The sequence below is a fragment of the Dendronephthya gigantea genome, unplaced genomic scaffold, assembly GCF_004324835.1.
Source record: "Dendronephthya gigantea isolate DGI-Jeju-01 unplaced genomic scaffold, DenGig_1.0 000001F, whole genome shotgun sequence".
NCBI classification, from domain to species: domain Eukaryota; kingdom Metazoa; phylum Cnidaria; class Anthozoa; order Malacalcyonacea; family Nephtheidae; genus Dendronephthya; species Dendronephthya gigantea.
Window position 1 is genome coordinate 3,932,167 of NW_021163011.1, and position 20,254 is coordinate 3,952,420.

General features: G+C 35.7%; 4 protein-coding genes and 1 long non-coding RNA gene across 6 annotated transcripts; 4 read left to right on the plus strand and 1 right to left on the minus strand.

Moving 5' to 3' along the window:
- Positions 1–493: 493 nt before the first annotated feature.
- Positions 494–15,705, minus strand: LOC114523548. Its single transcript, XR_003687032.1, has 3 exons — positions 15,100–15,705; positions 943–1,001; positions 494–583 (listed from the first exon to the last, which is right to left on the minus strand). It is a non-coding gene; the product is annotated as an uncharacterized LOC114523548 (long non-coding RNA).
- On the plus strand, positions 5,209–6,345 carry LOC114523538 (complement C1q-like protein 2). The gene is made up of 3 exons (XM_028544502.1): positions 5,209–5,417; positions 5,506–5,583; positions 5,839–6,345. Exons 1-3 carry the CDS (start codon positions 5,286–5,288, stop codon positions 6,232–6,234), a joined length of 606 nt encoding a protein of 201 aa, XP_028400303.1. The 5' UTR covers positions 5,209–5,285; the 3' UTR covers positions 6,235–6,345.
- LOC114523514 (complement C1q-like protein 2) lies at positions 5,218–10,497 on the plus strand. 2 transcript variants are annotated; one of them, XM_028544480.1, is made up of 4 exons: positions 5,218–5,266; positions 9,222–9,384; positions 9,469–9,546; positions 9,806–10,497. In XM_028544480.1, exons 2-4 carry the CDS (start codon positions 9,241–9,243, stop codon positions 10,199–10,201), a joined length of 618 nt encoding a protein of 205 aa, XP_028400281.1. In that variant the 5' UTR covers positions 5,218–5,266; positions 9,222–9,240; the 3' UTR covers positions 10,202–10,497. The 2 variants fall into 2 exon arrangements, with proteins under 2 accessions (XP_028400281.1, XP_028400272.1); XM_028544471.1 differs by lacking the exon at positions 5,218–5,266 and having other exon boundaries at positions 9,136–9,384; positions 9,806–10,492.
- Positions 12,818–13,829, plus strand: LOC114523529 (complement C1q-like protein 2). The gene is made up of 3 exons (XM_028544491.1): positions 12,818–13,006; positions 13,095–13,172; positions 13,425–13,829. The coding sequence occupies exons 1-3, from the start codon at positions 12,863–12,865 to the stop codon at positions 13,818–13,820; spliced, it is 618 nt and encodes a 205-aa protein (XP_028400292.1). The 5' UTR covers positions 12,818–12,862; the 3' UTR covers positions 13,821–13,829.
- LOC114523506 lies at positions 14,369–18,694 on the plus strand. The gene is made up of 7 exons (XM_028544459.1): positions 14,369–14,576; positions 16,451–16,559; positions 16,827–16,995; positions 17,125–17,263; positions 17,964–18,032; positions 18,139–18,226; positions 18,604–18,694. The coding sequence occupies exons 1-7, from the start codon at positions 14,498–14,500 to the stop codon at positions 18,638–18,640; spliced, it is 690 nt and encodes a 229-aa protein (XP_028400260.1). The 5' UTR covers positions 14,369–14,497; the 3' UTR covers positions 18,641–18,694.
- Positions 18,695–20,254: the final 1,560 nt, after the last annotated feature.

Sequence of the window (20,254 nt, forward strand, 5' to 3'; positions counted from 1 at the left end):
CTACAACCCGTTGACACTTTAAACGAAATGCAAAGTGATTGGGACGATATTGAGGGCGAAAGCTCAATGACTTATTATAGTTTTAGTGAAATCAGAGATAACAATTCCAGCAACAATGTCAACGAAACTTCGCTCAATGATCCACAGCAGACATTGAGTACGAAAAACAGCACAAAAGATGGATATTCAGACTTGGGCATACACAGAATCGAGAAACTTAAATGCACTCGAGACATATTAAGTGAGATGAAGAAACACTCTAAACCACATATCTTTCAATAACATAATATGGTTAAAAATTCTATTCAGTTTACTGGAAACTAATGGAAACGTGGTGGAGTGTTCTATGCAACCTAGTACCTATAGGGCTTTCTTTAACCTCCCCATATAATCTGGTTGTTCTAACTACAGCACCCAGCTTAACCCTGCCGATGAAACTCTATTTCATTTTGTCCTACCTTAATCGTGGTTGTTCTTATCTCCGCACGATTTCCTCCACACTTAGCACAAGCAAAATTTTATGGCAATTTTGACTTTTGAGCACTTTATTTACCATCGTCGTTGTTGCTCACTATTGCTGCCCCTGAAAAGATAATTATTGGTAATAAAGTGACTTCAAATTTAGCCCCTTACAATATGGACGATCTTTATAACTATGTAGACCCGTTTCAGACGTCGAACTTTTCATGTGCCGAATCGAATGCAAATTAACTTAAACTTAAACAAAAACTTTAGTACATCAACATTAGGTTCGGCACATGAAAAGTTTGACGTCTGAAACGACGTCTGTTAGGCCACGAATTTTGTTTAAAAATCAACCAACTATAATGCTAGTATAAAGTGGCAAAATATTTGTGCACGTCGATATTTTAGTCTAATAAGAAAGCTTTAACAGCGAATCATAAATAAGATTCAAGTTCGAGTTTAGCATTATGGTCTCACCTCGTGGTCTCATATAGTCCTCCATGCACCTACAATAACTTTCTCGTAATATTGGTGACCTGCATGAAGATGATGAAGTAAAGATGAATTAAATACGAGTTACAGAAAAAAATATTGGCCCAAAATAAGAGATACTTCAAGAAATACAGAAATACTAAGAGAATTGCTCTCGGGGTTGGAAGCTACAATATATTTTTACAACATATTCAATTGTTTATAATCATAGTACTTGCTTGCGCTTTGAACCGCCTTAAAATGGCGGGTAACATGGTCAGAAACGAAATTCTGATTCGACAATAACTGTTCGGCTTGAATACAGTATTTACTGGCCAACATTTACCTAGACTTAGCATCTATCTTAGTGAAGTTCTTTTATTTTAGGCGATGTTATACAACTACATGTGCAGATGTGCTTTGCTAGATTCTCTATAGAATAACTTAAATAAGATTTGTATGTTAATTAGCTGAAAACTGGTCTTTTGTTTTCTTTGTTTCCTGACGTTAATGACGATTTGTTCAGTTAAATAACTACACTGCAATTCGAACAAGCTAATGAGATGATAATGCTTAATGAGGTTTATCATCTCATTATCTATTGTTTGAATTGCATTCGACGCGACTAAAATGCGGCGTTTAACCTAGGCCACAGTTAAATAGAATATACATGGTTAGGAGACCAGATAAAACTACTACAATATAACTCATTAACTACGTTCAGGTACATTTATGCAAAAAATTGTTCCTTTCTCATCACATGTCTATTGTATTCTGTACAGACAAACCAATAGCATGCAATCTTCTGAATTAACATAAGACGAATGCCATTGGTAAATTTGGCTAAAATACAATAGACACGTGACGAGAAAGCAGCAATTTTTTGCATAAATCTGGACAATGATATAGGTAATGAGTGGTATTGTACTCTTATTTAGTTTCCAAACCATGTATGTTCTATTAACTGTGCCTAGGCTAACGGCTTCTGCGGAGCATACCATGCACGCGTGGCACTGGCTCTGGTTGGCTGTATACTGTTAAAAACATCTGTTGGTCAGAAATCCCTTCAGGAATTAGATGACAATAATAACCAACGCTACTTGCGTTGAAAATTATATCAACTGAACTGAACATTTGCTTTAAAGGTTTATGTTAGGGATCGAGTATATGTTTTTCCATGCTTACAGGTTACTATATACTGGCAAATTCTGTTCCAAATGAATTTTTGTACAGTCCAACGTTAATATTAACGATTCCACTTTAGATATTATATAATATGCTCAAGGAAATCTTTCTTCAGCCAACGGCTTCTGCGGAGACCACGCGTGGCACTGGCTCTGGTTGGCTGGCTGTTATATACTGTTAAAAACATCTGTTGGTCAGAAATCCCTTCAGGAATTTGATGACAATAGTAACCAACACTACTTGCGTTGAAAATTATATCAACTGAACATTTGCTTTAAAAGTTTATGTTAGGGATCGAGTATATGTTTTTCATGTTTACAGGTCACTATATACTGGCAAATTCTGTGCCAAATGAATTTTTGTACAGTCGTTAATATTAACGATTCCACTTTAGATGTTATATAATATGCTCAAGGAAGTCTTTCTTGTAATGCCAGAGCAAGAGCTGGCTTTGAGACATTTTTAGGAATGCTGGTTCCGGCAGCAATCTGCGCAAATGCACCACGTCATTTTCATAGTACAAATTATAGATGAAAACGTATCTACTATCTACCATATTATATTGTAATTTTTACAGGAAAAAAAATAATATGTGGAAGGTCGTATATTGCATTGAAACATATCTGCATCTCAATAGTGTACAAAGTTGACATGTTCAATCTCACCTGTGTGAAATGTGTGTGGGATAAGACTTTTGGGATAAGGAGTTGCTGAGACAATTTGTCAGCGGTTTGAATAACAAATACATTTATGAGACATGACATAAAACATACAACCAAGAACCTACTGTTGGCCGTCCCGTGTTCGCTTTAACACACTTTCAGAACCTGACTTTATATTGATCTTTTTTATTCCAGCACTAACATTGGCATGACTATTGTCAGTGTCTTATAATAGTAGGAATAGTGTAGATCTTGGCTCTTACAGTTTAGAACAAATCTTTCATATGAACATGCATATAAGGATATCTATATTGCATTAAAAAAACTCTTATTCTGTGAAAATGATTTATAATTAATATCGCAAAATCGATGAAACGAGGCAAATATATTTCTAGTATAACGACGTGTACATACTACATAGCGAAAAGATTTTTAAAATGCATGTTCACTTTAGTGGTCTAAAATAAATATAACCCAATTTTGCAGACAAGTTTACTCGTGATCAACACTTCTGCCCCAACACTCCTCCCTTCGCTACGCCCCCTGTGTATAGCCATATCAACAATTGATTCACAAAATCAATCTTAGACTAATCATTATTGAATCTTTCATTAACTCGGTTCAGGAGTTTCATGTAGAAAAAGCTACAAAATTAATGCCACGATTTTAGTACCAATTTAAATAAAAAGTTGGGCAAGGTATTAATGATGAACCGAAATTATTTCTGCAAACATTCCATAACCGTTATCGTCTGGTTTTTTTTACGCATACATTCACTAATGGGCCTGCTATTGAGTTTTGACAACTATTGTTGACTTCAATTATTGTTGATTTTGGACTTATTGTCTTTTATCCAGTGTTCTCGAAAATATACACAATCAATTCAAGGCTAACAAACCCATGCAACATCCGCTTCAGCAAGTCGAAATTTCTCATCACATCCACTTTCTGTGTATAGAGAAACTATTCTAAACGTTTCTTTCACTTTTATACATCTCACTGTGTATAGCGTATTAGTTGTATTAGTTGTATAGCATACAATTACCATCTAGTCATCTAATTTTCTTCTCTGGCGGATACAAATGTGTTTAAGCTATCTGTTTATTTTGATACAGACACTCGTATACATCAGAACATTTAATAGTATATGCTCGTTTGCATCTATCAAAGGGAAGGGAGTTACTTCTTGCCATACAAGCATAGTGAAAAAAGAATTGTATTTCCACCAAACTAAACTGAATTTGCATTTGCCTAAATCTACGGCGTGGACGTGACATGAAAACTGCTACTATATAGTGTTAGGAAACCAGTATTAATTTGTTTTACGTACGGCTCTGACTTTCTTTACCAAAAGTAGTCTATAATTTCCATCCCTGATGGCAAACTGTGAAAATTAGAGCAGTATTACTTCAATCACATCCGCATCGTAGACTTGGTGAATCTTAAACTCACTAATGTCCATTTTCGATTTGCCTAACGACTTGTCCCCTCATAGACCAACACGTTTTACTTCACGATCACATGCCGAGGTCAATGGGTACATAATGGGGCGACAAAGTATGGTGTCCTATGTATATTGCGCCACAAAATTAGCACAAAATTATGTAGGGAACTAGATCGATATATTAGGGGGGGGGACTTTTCTATAAAGCTGCATATCTAATAAATAAAAAATTATGTAGAGATTTGCATATTGGTTGAATAAGTTATCACTAGCGATATATTCCATGTACTATGAAACTTAGAATGATCAATGTTCATCAACGAGTATAAAATACGTACACCTCAATCGTTTAAACATTAAACAATTTAATATAATTGCCGAATTTTCAATGTCGACTTTCCACGCCTAAATTATTTGGTAAGTACTACCAATAAAATTTCCCACGCGAATCTATCATTGCAATTGAGAAAAAAAATCAGTGTTTCATGCAAAAGGTAACACGTAATGCATGCATAGAAATTCTTGTCTGACTCTTTCTTTGTTGTCTTTTGTCTTCGTTTTCAAAAAAAAGGAAATAAAAAACAAATGATTTTAAAGAAAATACTTTTGACGCACGTTTAAAGATTTACAACAGAGAAACCATGTACATCTGCAGGCATGCACCTGGCTCCGATTAAATTACATGTAGCTACAGGGCCCAGTGAAAGGTATTTTGTGTGTTGTTGTTCCATTACCCTTGTGCTAAAATCGCAGTTCTATTACTCACTTAATACGCCCCTCCTCTTTCACAAACCAGACCTATTATAAACTCTTCTCGCCACTTAGCCTCATTCACGTCCTCATTACTCCAGCTGAGCGACATGGATAATTGAAGAAAGTTGTGGTAGTTTTAGCAAGATGATGAAGGTGTCATCATTTTAAACATATATCGATTACAGATAATTTGGCAGGTATTATAAATATGGGTGCTCTTCCAACAACTGCTCTTATCAAGACAAGATTGAAGACTGAGTTAACAAAAGAGAGAAACTAAGAAGACATTCCGTAAAGAGAAGACCATGAAGACATCACTATTGGCTGTTGCTGTAATATTTGAAATTGCAGTTTTTTGCTCGGGTGCCGAGATCGTGCATTTGCAAGACGAACAACAACAAGACTCTTCTATCAGCAAAAGATCTCTGAAATCAGGAGTAAGTTTGCTGCAACCATATGGAATAGGCAAAACTATATGAAACAGCAGTAGAATAATTTTATTCATTGTCGCTGTATATCTTTAAGGTTTCTGAAATCAACTTGAGCTTCCAACATGGCATGAGGGATTTCATCGTGAATGGGAAAACTGGTAAAATTGGTCAAGTAAGTCGACTTTAGTTAAGCGTTTTGTAGCGGGGTAAGGGAATTTATATAGAAAATGACTACTGCGTTGATTTCGCGCGAAAAGCCTGACAAACAAATATAGGTACTTGGTTTAGCAGGCTTTAAAAGCTGTTCTTTATTCGACTTCAACATATATACTAACTATATCTATGCCATACATGCGGGAACAAATACAGCAATATTATCACATTCGCCTATCTTATTCGATTTGAAATTGCCAGATTTAATTTTTAGGGTATTCCAGCATTTTTTACAACTCTGACATCTGGTTCCATCGGACCAAACTACGCTCATGATGCCATCAAGTTCAATGACGTCTCATTAAACATTGGAAATGGTTATAATCCCAGCACTGGAAAGTTTACTGCACCTGTTGATGGTATTTATCAAATAAGTTTTTCTTATTTGCAAAAAAATGGTTACGCAAGCACCGTTCAGTTGATAAAGGATGGTCAAGTTTATACTGAAGTGCACGCCAGTCACAAGAATTATGACCAGTTAAGTAAGACGGTTCTTATTCAGCTGAAGAAAAGTCAGACCGTGTGGGTTCGCCTGTCCAAAAGTTCAGGTTATGCTGTTTATGGCCGTGAAAGATACACAACATTTGCTGGATATTTGATATCTCATTAATAATTCTACATGAAATGATACACGTTGCATGCAGGCTTAATTTGTATACATTATTGGTCATATATATGTAACCATGCATGTATTGTTATCACATTAAAACGTTGTCTATCATCTGACAACCATGTTTTTCGCCGTATGCAATGACCACGGACCCTTTTTAAAAAACGACCAGATCGAAATACGAATTTCATACCCACACAGAATTACGCTATGAGATCAGAGAACGTAATTAAACTGGCGCCCGTTAGAGGCCCCATTAGTCGGATACAAGTAGCCTGAATGCCAGGCAGTCTTTAAAATCGGGCAATTTTAACCGGAAAATTTATTGTTAGTTGGGAGTAATATTGATTTCTTTCCAACAAAGGTTATTTTTAATGTGCGTACTTAGTTACAGCTGGATACGTTGAAAGAGAAGGCGCTAAACAAATAAAAAAATAAGTTGGATACACTTGTATCATGTTTCGCGGAAAAGGGGCCAGAATAGGTTGATTCATCTGGCACTTTGTCCCCTCTTTGCTTCGACCTTTAGCTTTAGTTTGTCAGATCATATCTAGCAACCAAAACTAGCACGTGTATAAAGAATAAAATCACATAAAATGATAATTTGTTTATCCAATTTTGCAGACAGGTTTACTCGTGGGCGATTTAGCAACCCTCATCCCTTCGCTACGCCTCTGTGTAGTCATATCCAATCGTAACAATTCATTCACAAAATCGATCTAGTATACGTAATTATTGAATCTTTGATTAACTCGGTTCAGTACTAAATTTAAAAAAGTTTCGCTAGGTCATGATATGTGCGCTAGGTAATGATGAACCGAAATTATTTCTGTAAGCATTTCATAACTTATAACTTATCGTCTGGTCTGTTTTACGCATGCATACAATACTAATTGACGTATTATTGAGTTTTGACAACTATTGTTGAATCCAAGCATTGTTGATTTTATCTACTGTTCTCATTATACAATGAGAGGCAATCATATTTAGGAATTCAAGTTCTAACAGACCCACATAACATCCGCTTCAGCAAGCTACCTTTCTTTTCATTTTTATTGTATATAATATATTAGTTGTATAGCATACAATTACCATCTTGTCAACTAATTTTCTTCTCTTGATATAAATGTTACGTGTTTATTTTGATGCAGGCACTAGCTCGTATACATCAAAACATTTAATACTATATGCTCGTTCGCATCCATCAAAGGAAAGGGAGTCACTTCTGCATGGCCATATAAGCATAGTGAAAAAAGAATGGCATGCATTTCTACCAAGGTAAACTGAGCTCGCATTTGCCTTGGCTAATAAAAAGCGAGTTTAGGATGCACCAAATCTGCGACACGGACGTGACATGAAAACTGCTACTATATAGTGTTATAGGAAACCAGTATTGATTTGTTTTGCATACGGCTCTGACTTTCTTTACCAAAAGAAGTGTATAATTTCCATCCTTGATGGGAAACTGCTTGGAAATTAGAGCAGTTTTACTTCAATCACGTCCGCGTCGTAGATTTGGTGAGACGATTCAAACTAGCAAACTATTCTAAACGTTTCTTTTCACTTTTATACATCTCACTGTATATAGCATATTAGTTGTATAGCATACAATTACCATCTTGTCATCTAATTTTCTTCTCTTGCGGATATATAAATATGTTTAAGTTGCGTGTTTATTTTGATACAGGCACTCATATACATCAGAACATTTAATACTATATATGCCCGTTTGCGCCTATCAAAGGGAAGGGAGTTACTTATGGCCATATAAGCATAGTGAAAAAATAATTGCATTTCTACCAAGCTAAACTGAGCTCGCATTTGCCTTGCATGGCTAACAATAAGCAAGTTTAGGATGCACCAAATCTACGACGCGGACGTGACAAGAAAACTGGCGCTACTATATAGTGTTAGGAAACCAGTATTAATTTGTTTTACATACGGCTCTGACTTTGTTTACCAATTACCAAAAGGAGTCTATAATTTCCATCTTTGATGGGAAACTGTGAAAATTAGAGCAGTATATTACTTCAATCACGTCCGCCTGCCCCTTCATAGAGCGACACGGCTTACTTCACTATCACATGTCGAGGTCAATGGGTTGCATGATGGGGCGACAAAGTATGGTGTCCTATGTAAATTGCGCCACAAAATTATGTAGGGAAATAGATCGAATTAGGGGGGGGGGACTAATTTATAAAGCTGTATGAGATACTGTCTAACAAATAAGAAGTCATGTAAAGGTATTTATTGAATAATGGGGACTGCAAATATTTGCTGAATAAATTTTCACTATAGCGATATATTCCATGCACTATGCATGATACTTAGAATGATCAATGTTACCAATCGTGTAAACAATATAATGTAATTGCCGAATTTTCAATGTCGACTTTCCACACTTAAATTATTTAGTATAAGTGTTTCATCCAAAAAGTAACGCGTAATGCATGCATGGAAATTCTTGTCTGATTCTTTCTTTGTTGTAAAAGGAAAAAAGGAAATAAAAAACAAATGATTCTAAAGAAAATGCTTTTGACGCACGTTTAAAGATTTACAACAGAGAAACCATGTACATCTGCAGGCATGCACCTGGCTCCGATTAAATTACATGTAGCTAAAGGGCCCAGTGAAAGGTATTTTGTGTGTTGTTGTTCCATTATCCTTGTGCTAAAATCGCAGTTCTATTACTCACTTAATACGCCCCTCCTCTTTCACAAACCAGACCTATTATAAACTCTTCTCGCCACTTAGCCTCATTCACGTCCTGACTATACTCCAGCTGAGCGACGTGGAATCGTGGATAATTGAAGGAAGTTGTGGTAGTTTTAGCAAGATGATGAAGGTGTCATCATTTTAAACAAGTAATATCGATTACAGAAAATTTGGTAGGTATTATAAATATGGGTGCTTTTGCAACACTTATCAGGACTCTTATCAGGACAAGATTGAAGACTGAGTTAACAAAAGAGAGAAACTAAGAAGACATTTCATAAAGAGAAGACCATGAAGATATACATGAAGACATCACTATTGGCTGTTGCTGTAATATTTGAAATTGCAGTTTTTTGCTCGGGTGCTGAGATCGTACATTTGCAAGACGAACAACAACAAGACTCTTCTATCAACAAAAGATCTCTGAAATCAGGAGTAAGTTTGCTGCAACCATATGGAATAGGCAAAACCATATGAAACGACAGTAGAATAATCTTGTTGTCGCTGTTTATCTTTAAGGTTTCTGAAATCAACTTGAGCTTCCAACATGGCATGAGGGATTTCATCGTGAATGGGAAAACTGGCAAAATTAGTCAAGTAAGTTGACTTTAGTTGAGCGTTTTGTAGCTGGGTAAGAGAATTTATATAGAAAATGATTACTGCGTTGATTTCGCGTGAAAAGCCAAACAAATAAATATAGGCATTGGGAGTTTAGCAGGCTTTAAAAGCTGTTGTTTGTGTGACTTCAACATATATACTAACTATATCTATGCCATACGTGCGGAAATAAATACCGTAATATTATCATATTCGCCTAACTTATTCGATTTAAAAAATTGCCAGATTTAATTTTTAGGGTATTCCAGCATTTTTTGCAACTCTGACATCTGGTTCCATCGGACCAAACTACGCTCATGATGCCATCAAGTTCAATGACGTCTCATTAAACATTGGAAATGGTTACAATCCCAGCACTGGAAAGTTTACTGCACCTGTTGATGGTATTTATCAAATAAGTTTTTCTTATTTGCAAAATAATGGTTACACAAGCCACGTTCAGTTGATAAAGGATGGTCAAGTTTATACTGAATTGCACGCCAATCACAAGAATCATGATCAGTTGAGTAAGACGGTTCTTATTCAGCTGAAGAAAAGTCAGACCGTGTGGGTTCGCCTGCCCAAAAGTTCAGGTTATGCTGTTTATGGCAGTAATAGATACACAACATTTGCTGGATATTTGATATCTCATTAATAATTCTACATGAAATGATACTTGTTGCATGCAGGCTTAATTTGTATACATAATTGGTCATATAGATGTAACCATGTATTGTTATCACATTAAAACGTTGTCCATCATCTGACAACCATGTTTTTCGCCGTATGCAGGGACCACGGACCCTTTTTAAAAAACGACCAGAACGAAATGGGAGTTTCATGCACACCCCACACAGAATTACGCTATGAGATCAGACAATGTAATATTGAACTGGGCGCCCGTTAGAGGCCTGAATGGCAGGCGGTCCTTAAAATCGGGCAATTTTAACCGGAAAATTTATCAGTAGTTATAGTTGGGAGTAATATTGAGTTCTTTCCAACAAAGGTTATTTTTAATGTGCGTACTTAGTTTGTCAGATCATAACTAGTAACCAAAACTAGCATCTTGTATAAAGAATAGAATAATATAAAACGATAATTTGTTTATCCAATTTTGCAGACAGGTTTACTCGTGGGCGATTTAGCAACCGTCATCCCTTCGCTACGTCCCTGTGTAGTCATATCCAACCGTAACAATTCATTCACAAAATCGATCTAGTATACGTAATTATTGAATCTTTGATTAACTCGGTTCAGTACTAAATTTAAATAAGTTGCGCTAGGTCATGATATGTGCGCTAGGTAATGATGAACCGAAATTATTTCTGTAAGCATTTCATAACTTATAACTTATCGTCGTTGTCTGTTTTACGCATACAATACCGTAATGGACCTATTATTGAGTTTTGACAACTATTTTTTAATCCAATCATTGTTGATTTAATCCAGTGTTCTCAAAAAGAGGCAATCATATTTACGAACTCAAGTCCTAACAAACTTACATAACATCCGCTTCAGCAAGTCGACTGAAATTTCCCATCGGCATCGCATCTCTCTGTAGTCAGACAATTCAAACTAGCAAACTATTCTAAACCTTTCTTTTCATTTTTATACATCTCATTGTATATAGCATATTAAGTGTATAGCATACAATTACCATCTTGTCATCTCATTTTCTTCTCTTGCGGATATAAATGTGTTTATTAAAGTTAGCTACGTGTTTATTTTGATACAGGCACTCATATAGCTATACATCAAAACATTTAATAAATATGCTTGTTTGCATCTATCAAAGGAAGGGAGTTACTTCTGCATGGTCATGTAAGCATAGTGAAAAAAGAATTGCATTTCTACCAAGCTAAACTGAATTCGCATTTGCATTGGCCAATAATTAGCGAGTTTAGGATGCACCAAATCTACGACGCGGACGTGACATGAAAACTGCTACTATATAGTGTTAGGAAACCAGTATTAATTTGTTTTACATACGGCTCTGACTTTCTTTACCAACAGGAATGCATAATTTCCATTCCTGATGGGAAACTGCTTGGAAATTATTAATTAGAGCAGTTTTACTTCAATCACGTCCGCGTCGTAGATTTGGTGAGACGATTCAAAGTAGCAAACTATTCTAAACGTTTCTTTTCACTTTTATACATCTCACTGTATATACCATATTAGTTGTATAGCATACAATTACCATCTTGTCATCTAATTTTCTTCTCTTGCGGATATGTGTTTAAGTTATATACGTGTTTATTTTGATACATGCATGCAGGCACTCATATACATCAAAACATTTAATACTATATGCCCGTTTGCATCTAGGCTATCAAAGGGAAGGGAGTTACTTATGGCCATATAAGCATAGTGAAAAAATAATTGCATTTCCACCAAGCTAAACTGATTTCATCTTTGCCTTGGCTAACAATAAGCGAGTTTAGGATGCACCAAATCTACGACGCGGACGTGACATGAAAACTGGCGCTATACTATATAGTGTTAGGAACCGGTATTAATTTGTTTTACCTACGGCTCTGACTTTGTTTACCAATTACCAAAAGGAGTGTATAATTTCCATCTTTGATGGAAAACTGTGAAAATTAGAGCAGTATATTACTTCAATCACGTCCGCCTGCCCCTTGATAGAAGGGGGGGGGACTAATTTATAAAGCTGTATGAGATACTGTCTAACAAATAAGAAGTCATGTAAAGGTATTTATTGAGTAATGAGGACTTGAGATATTTGCTGAATAAATTAACACTAGCGATATATTCCATACACTATGCATGATACTTAGAATGATCAATGTTATCAATCGTGTAAAGTTTAAACAATATAATGTAATTGCCGAATTTTCAATATCGACTTTCCACATCTAAATTATTTGGATAAGTACTACCAATAAAATTTCCCACGCGAATCTATCATTGCAATTGAGGGAAAAAATCAGTGTTTCATCCAAAAAGTAACGCGTAATGCATAGAAATTCTTGTCTATTACTCACTTAATACGCCCCTCCTCTTTCACAAACGAAGCCCATTATAACGCGTAAACTCTTCTCGCCACTTAGCCTCATTCACGTCCTGACTACTCCAGCTGAGCGACGTGGATAATTGAAGGAAGTTGTGGTAGTTTTAGCAAGATGATGAAGGTGTCATCATTTTAAACAAGTAATATCGATTACAGAAAATTTGGCAGGTATTATAAATATGGGTGCTTTTCCAACACTTATCAGGACTCTTATCAGGACAAGATTGAAGACTGAGATAACAAAAGAGAGAAATTAGGAAGAAATTCCATAAAGAGAAGACCATGAAGACATATATGAAGACATCACTATTGGCTGTTGCTGCAATATTTGAAATTGCAGTTTTTTGCTCGGGTGCTGAGATCGTGCATTTGCAAGACGAACAACAACAAGACTCTTCTATCAACAAAAGATCTCTGAAATCAGGAGTAAGTTTGCTGCAACCATATGGAATAGGCAAAACTATATGAAACGGCAGTAAAATAATCTTATTCATTGTCGCTGTATATCTTTAAGGTTTCTGAAATCAACTTGAGCTTCCAACATGGCATGAGGGATTTCATCGTGAATGGGAGAACTGGCAAAATTAGTGAAGTAAGTTGACTTTAGTTGAGCGTTTTGTAGCCGGGTAAGGGAATTTATATAGAAAATGTTTAGTGCATTGATTTCGCGTGAAAAGCCTGACAAACAAATATAGGTACTTGGTTTAGCAGGCTTTAAAAGCTGTTGTTTGTGTGACTTCAACATTTATACTATATCTATGCCATACATGCGGAAATCAATACAGTAATATTATCCATTCGCCTATCTTATTCGATTTAAAAAATTGCCAGATTTAATATTTAGGATATTCCTGTATTTTTTGCAACTCTTTCATCTGGTGACATCGGACCAAACTACGCTCATGATGCCATCAAGTTCAATGACGTCTCATTAAACATTGGAAATGGTTATAATCCCAGCACTGGAAAGTTTACTGCACCTGTTGATGGTATTTATCAAACAAGTTTTTCTTATTTGCAAAAAAATGGTTACGCAAGCCACGTTCAGTTGATAAAGGATGGTCAAGTTTATACTCAAGTGCACGCCAATCACAAGAATCATGATCAGTTGAGTAAGACGGTTCTTATTCAGCTGAAGAAAAGTCAGACCGTGTGGGTTCGCCTGGTCAAATATTCGATTTATGCTGTTACTGGTGGTGGTAGATACACAACATTTGCCGGATATTTGATATCTCATTAATAATTCTACATAAAATTATATGCATGCTGGCTTAATTTGTATGGAAAATTGTAACACGTGATGTATTGTTATTATTAAAGTCAAAGAGTGTCTATCATCTAAAAATTGTGTCGTTTCTTCGTTTTTCTAATTGATGCTTTTAGACTGGTTTTCATTTTGTCGCAATTGCCGTGAACCCGAATATAAATAAACTATATTAACATTCAAGTCGTTGATTCCCCGAATTATATCTTTCAATACACTCTTCCTATGAGTTGTGGGACAAAAATGTTTCCTGTAATGTTTCCTTTAATGTTCCCCTTACGAAACAAACAGTCTTTTCACTATATATAAATTTTATCACAATGGGTATAATTGTTGTATTGATATATAGTTTTTCATCAGATTTTAAAGGTACAATGCTATAATCAGAGAGAATGAAATCCTTCGGCTTTGACCTTTAGCTTCAGTTTGTCAGATGAGACTAATAAACTATCAATGACAAAGTGATTAATATCAACTGAATGAATTACGAGCTGCGTAGCAACCAAAACTAGCATCATGATGTAAACAATAAAATCATAAAATGATAACTTGTTTATCCAAGCAACAATAACGACTCAACTTTGTTGCTAATATGTGTATTAAACTATAAACCTGAATTTTGTTGCTATGAAATAAACTGACAATCTTCTAGCATGGCGGAGAATGCACTAGAGATAAATCTTCCTAAAATGCTCGTGGCAACACCGGTTGTAAAATCAAGTTTGGAACAAGGTATCTTGCCAGTTTGTAATATATGTCTGTTTGGTTATATAAAAATACATTTACCGTCATTTAATTGGTTTCTTTCCACCAGACACCAAAAATATCAACTCGTATACGTTCCAGTTACTAAAACCGACCACACTAGCACTGTGCAGTGACCACATTGCAGTTCATTATAATTTTTAATTTCTGTGGAGTACTAGTGTCATGCTGCAAGACCAATCTATATATACGTAGTTGCTACGCCGGCAAATTGTGTCTATATATCTAGTGGTCTAGTGTATAGTCCCAACTTCCTAAAGCCTAGTCCCAACTTCCTAAAGCCTATTTCTCAATCACAGAAGCTGTTTAAATGTGCGATAGTATCATATGGATATGATAGGTTATATATGGTGTAGTTGAACACTATGAATAACTATGAAGCCGTGTCACCGTGCTGGACCACCATGTTTTATCCACATGCAACTCAACTACGTGTATATATGAAAGATATGCAAGACCAATATACCAATCATTTTCCGATCCAACTTACCAAGAGCAATTTCCACATTACCATTTCTCCTCGTTAAACCCTCCAGGTCAGCCAGCCGCCTGACACCGAGTATACTTCGCGTATATATGTTTTAATCAAACAAATGTTTTATTGGATGTGTATTCCACTAAACAACAATGGATCTGTGGTGCGATATTATACTGAGACAGTAATCATAGACTCATAGTACATGCACTCTTTTCAACATCACAGCAAATTAGCAAAGATGTCAGTGACTAACGTTCGACGATCGTTCGACGATGTCATTTGTGTCATGTATAAATGTAAATGTTTAGTTCAGTTCATTTTTACACGCCTTAATTTTCGAAGTCCGTGACGCTATCCTTAAGCCATTCACCATTGACAATGTCGTCGCTATTGTGCTTGCCCCAGTGCGAATTAACCTCAAGGGAATTCCATTTCCAGCCTAATTTGCCGCAAACTTATGACTGGCCTCATTTTACAATCCCCTGTGTCCGACAGCACGAGGTTAACTACAGTTTTCCTATCTCTCCCATGCATGATTAGACTGCACATTTTAATTTCCGAAGAGAACAAGACTACATGTTTTAGACCTAGGTTATACGTCGCATTTTGGTCGCGTCGAATGCAATTCAACAATAGATAATGAGATGATGATAAACCTCATTAAGCTTCATTACCATCTCATTATCTATTGTTTGAATTGCATTCAAAATGCGACGTTTAACCTGGGCCCAGGTTGTTGTTTTACGTTGCATTTGGTTGCATAAAAACAGGGTGCATGTATAAAAAGCGCAACACTTAATATTCATAAATAATCGCTAATAAATAATAAATAAATTATGAGATGATTAATCTCATAATCGTCGAATTATCTATTTAGTAATTAAAGCAATTTAGCTTGTAGGTACACCGCGTAATTATTTAATACTGCAACTTAAGCTTTCGGTCAGTTAACCCGGGCCTTCATCAGTGCAATATTGCACAGATACCATAACAAAAGACCAAAAAAAATCTGCTTTAAATTTATAGCGTCACGCGAAAATTAATTGCCTTTCACTAATATATTTAAAGTCAGACCCTCAATTTGACATAAAATTTAGTCCTTAGATACTAGGTACCAATTTCAGCTTAAGAGTCGGGCAATTTTTGCCTAAATCCACGATCAAAGAGTTTCAGCAATGAATAATATAGCCGGAAAAACATAAGTATAATTTTCAAAATCCCCGAAGGGACCCCGGCTCCCCGTACGCCTATATGTGCCAAAAAAACGGTTATGTATATGGTTAATCAATTAGTCGATTAACCGAATTCATAAATTAACTGAGGAAAACAGCTCGGTAAATTAATTGTTTATTAAACTATTCAGAAAGACTATCAACTACAAGCAGTGGATATAAAAAGAATAATAAAGGACTTCATACTGTCTATGAGCTAACATTTCAGGGACTACCATGTTCCAGATCCCTGCCTTATAGGTGAGTTGAGGAACAAGTATCTTTTTAATTTATCCATGTTAACTGGAAATTATCCTGCTTCCTTTTAATTTTCTTTCCAACAACTTTTTTCGAATTTCGTATATTTGTATATCAATTAACTGTGTTCATCAAGTCCTAGACGAAGACGATGGCCTTTCGCCCGAAATGTCAAGTTATATTTTTGTATTGAAACCTTAAGTTTCAGGTACCCCCACTGATAGAATTAATCATACTGCGCCTATTGTATATATTTTATATCACATTTAGGGCCGATACAAGTGACCATCTTCCTACTGGTTGGCCGTTTGAGAGAACCCATTATAGTTCTACCTTTACACCAAAACAATACAGTAAATATAACATACAACCTGCGTCTGTTCACCGAAAGAATAATCCTCATCCAATGGTGTTTGACCCATGGAAACATCCTGACATGGTTAGCATTATCTGAAGCCTGGTTTCCCTGCCAGTGTTAAATCGTTCTCGTTTAATAAATGAGAAAAACGTCAGCAAGCTTCTTAGTTGATGCGCTTTTAAAGTTTTAGTTTTGATGCCTTCAATTTAGAGATATCAAATATGGAAGACGAGAACCAATCATCTCGATACAATTCGAGAAACACAGTCAGCCCCAGGTACTATCCGAAACAAAGGACGACGATCATGGACAACTACATATGACGTTTCATTTGCCGGTAAAAATTTCGGTAAGACCATAATTCTATTGGCATCAACTTTTCAATATTTTAACTTAGAGAATGGGCATGCACATACATCTTAAAAGGGAATGCCAACCGGAGCAGCGCCTGGCCAATCTGGATATTTTTGGAGACATCCGACCGCCGAAAGCAGCTTTTTAGGGGATTTTTGGGAATTCTTCCCGGTTGCTCCATTCTTAATCATAGACGTCGTTGAGATATTACCCCCTCCTCCCCATTAATTTCTTATCGGACATGTAAGAATAAAAAATGATTTTGACTGGAGCATAGGTTCACTTCTTCTAATTTTATTCAATTGATACATCATGCAGCTGTAGCCGACAAATTAACGTGTGAATGTTGACACACCAAACCCTAATCACTCTCGTACGCCACTAACGTTATTTGTGAGAATGAATTCTATTACTGGAGAAGTTTGTCTGATGTCTGGGCTTTGAGATCAGCTGTTGCGGTGAATTATGTCGATCAGATGTTGTTTACAATACCCACAATTCAAATACCCTAAAGCAATTTATAATGATCACATTTATGTACAAATTAAGTTTCATGTTCGACTATGAAAACTCTTTTCGAGAAGTCAGTGAGCTAATTCTCGATGTACCGACAGTACCGTAAAGCTATTATTATTACCTCGCGTGATCATCTCGTTGCACCTCATGGATGATATTTCACTTTATTGACCATTTAGATACCTTACCAAAGATAATACCATCATACACAAACAAAAAAGGACCTAATGAATGGAATAACGCTAATGGTAAACGAATTGTGACATGTCACCTAATTATAATTTATTATTTTCTATTATAAACATGCAACGAGTGTATAATCAAAGTCAATCTGTCGATTTTTTTTTAAATTAGCACCAACGAAACCCCCACCATTATATATGATGAGTATGTATGAACATGACTATGTTGCAGACAGAGGACGCCCAAGTACTTTGCAAAGGTAATTTATTTGTTGTATATATGAATATTATATATATACATGAATGATTACGTTCCAATATAACCAGGAGCAGCGTGGCAGCGTCTTCAAACAACTTAGCATCAAATGTGGTATAACAACTGCCTAAAATAGATAAAATACTTCTCGACGTTTCGACCTGAGGGCCTTCGTCAGAAGAATTAGTATGATACTACCAACTCTCCTCACAAAGGCCCTCAGATCGAAACGTCGAGAAGTGTTTTGTCTATTTTACGCAGTTGTTATACCACATTTGATGCTACATGAATGATTAGTTTACTGCAATATAGCATGCTTCTATATAAAAATCTTCGCGCCCTTCTTCGATTTATATAACTTTTTTGTTTCCCTTTCTTTAGGCCTTGGGACAAATCATTTCAGAACTTGAACATGTAAAAATAGAAAAAAAGGGGACACCTCATTTTTTAAAACGAAATTATTAAGCTCGAATGATAATTTGTTGTGCATAACACATTATCGGTGTTTATTTAAATATTGCATCATTTTTCCGCAGAATTACCGTTAAATTTTTCATGACCTGCCCCCCAAAAAAACATCAAAAGATCGCGGACCGCGGATTAAAATTTCACATTGCAATATTAGTAATGGTCGGAAACAAATACATTTATCTTTATATGATGATAACAAAATAAAATCGAGAAATTCATTGTTTATACCGCATTACATACACTATTTTTCTAAGGTAAAATAAATATATCATGTCCATGCAGAATATAGATTATATTGGGTTTTTAAAGTCTAGTTTACATGTTTAACAAAGCAGCTATATAATTATAAGCAGAGAAGTCTGAGAAAACTATTTCGAGTTTTTCGCATCTACGATTTACTTGTTTAAAACATCCTTTGTGCATTGATCTATATATATGAAAGGTTTGTACACTGTATAGCAAATAGCATATATATTTCATCATGATGTCGGAAACTGTACGACGACAATCAACGTCTATAAGGACGTGTATAGATTAGTATACATTAATAATACCATTCGTCTTAAAAGACAAAGCCTGCTTGCATGCGAAGCTAATTAAAGATGCTCTTAATTAATTGATCATGCACCAGTTGTGTTCCAAACTTATTTCTACTCATTTGTTGGAGGACATCCAAAGTAACCATCGCAACAGTAATTACGTTTGAGAGATGTAAAACCTGCATCAAATCGAAAACATTTGTATCCAAGTGTCGTCGTCTTTGGGTTGGGAAGAGTGCGATAACTGTATCTACAGCAGCCGTTGTTTTCCTTCGGAGTTTTTTGTTTTCTCAGACTGGCCACCCTTTTGAAGAATGACAAAACTGGTGGTGATTTTCTTCTGACCCATGGCAAATAATTGATATGTTGCTTTTCATTCTTTCCGCTGCCGTTTAGTAAAACTAAAGATAGTAAAATAGTATATAGAACATGTATATTCCATGTTAACATTTTAAATAGAAATTGTAATGAACGAACACTCATGCAAGTTTACGTATAGTGCCACTTGAAGACGCCGATTATATTGCAATATATGAGGGCTTTAGAATTGAAATTCTGTCGGTAATTCGTATTGTTTGTTTCTGTTAAACAATGCACTTTCACCAGGCCTTGATCAAAGACAATGGAAATACGCATATTCTAAGGACAGGTGATTGCATAAAAGTCTTCACTATAGAGCACTTTATTTCAAGCCCAAATGACTAGACTATATAGTAAAACTATATAACGCTTTTTTGCCACTGCTTTGAATATACATTGCTTCTCATTGCCCTATCATACTGTTTCTGTGCCCACTATATGTGTACGAACTTCATGCATGCCTGACAAGAACTCAGTGCCAATTAAGGTAGGCCTATACAACATATATAAATTGAAAAATGAACACAGTCAAGTGCCCTTACAGTGAACAAACAGTAGAAATTTAGTTGACTTTTCATTTTTGATCCAGCATGTGCGCTATACTTAAACGTTTTCAATATCACAAGAGAGCACATGCAGTATGTAACAGCTAGATCAATATG

What these genes read in the sequence shown, in the direction of transcription:
- LOC114523529 (XM_028544491.1), top strand. Translation starts at nt 12,863, where the DNA reads ATGAAGACATATATGAAGACATCACTATTGGCTGTTGCTGCAATATTT. An exon ending in AAAGATCTCTGAAATCAGGA is followed by an intron (nt 13,007 to 13,094) that starts GTAAGTTTGCTG and finishes TATATCTTTAAG; the next exon opens with GTTTCTGAAATCAACTTGAG. An exon ending in GAACTGGCAAAATTAGTGAA is followed by an intron (nt 13,173 to 13,424) that starts GTAAGTTGACTT and finishes TTTAATATTTAG; the next exon opens with GATATTCCTGTATTTTTTGC.
- LOC114523514 (XM_028544480.1), top strand. Translation starts at nt 9,241, where the DNA reads ATGAAGATATACATGAAGACATCACTATTGGCTGTTGCTGTAATATTT. An exon ending in AAAGATCTCTGAAATCAGGA is followed by an intron (nt 9,385 to 9,468) that starts GTAAGTTTGCTG and finishes TTTATCTTTAAG; the next exon opens with GTTTCTGAAATCAACTTGAG. An exon ending in AAACTGGCAAAATTAGTCAA is followed by an intron (nt 9,547 to 9,805) that starts GTAAGTTGACTT and finishes TTTAATTTTTAG; the next exon opens with GGTATTCCAGCATTTTTTGC.
- LOC114523506 (XM_028544459.1), top strand. Translation starts at nt 14,498, where the DNA reads ATGGCGGAGAATGCACTAGAGATAAATCTTCCTAAAATGCTCGTGGCA. An exon ending in AAAATCAAGTTTGGAACAAG is followed by an intron (nt 14,577 to 16,450) that starts GTATCTTGCCAG and finishes TAAACTATTCAG; the next exon opens with AAAGACTATCAACTACAAGC. An exon ending in TGAATGGAATAACGCTAATG is followed by an intron (nt 18,033 to 18,138) that starts GTAAACGAATTG and finishes TTTTTAAATTAG; the next exon opens with CACCAACGAAACCCCCACCA.
- LOC114523538 (XM_028544502.1), top strand. Translation starts at nt 5,286, where the DNA reads ATGAAGACATCACTATTGGCTGTTGCTGTAATATTTGAAATTGCAGTT. An exon ending in AAAGATCTCTGAAATCAGGA is followed by an intron (nt 5,418 to 5,505) that starts GTAAGTTTGCTG and finishes TATATCTTTAAG; the next exon opens with GTTTCTGAAATCAACTTGAG. An exon ending in AAACTGGTAAAATTGGTCAA is followed by an intron (nt 5,584 to 5,838) that starts GTAAGTCGACTT and finishes TTTAATTTTTAG; the next exon opens with GGTATTCCAGCATTTTTTAC.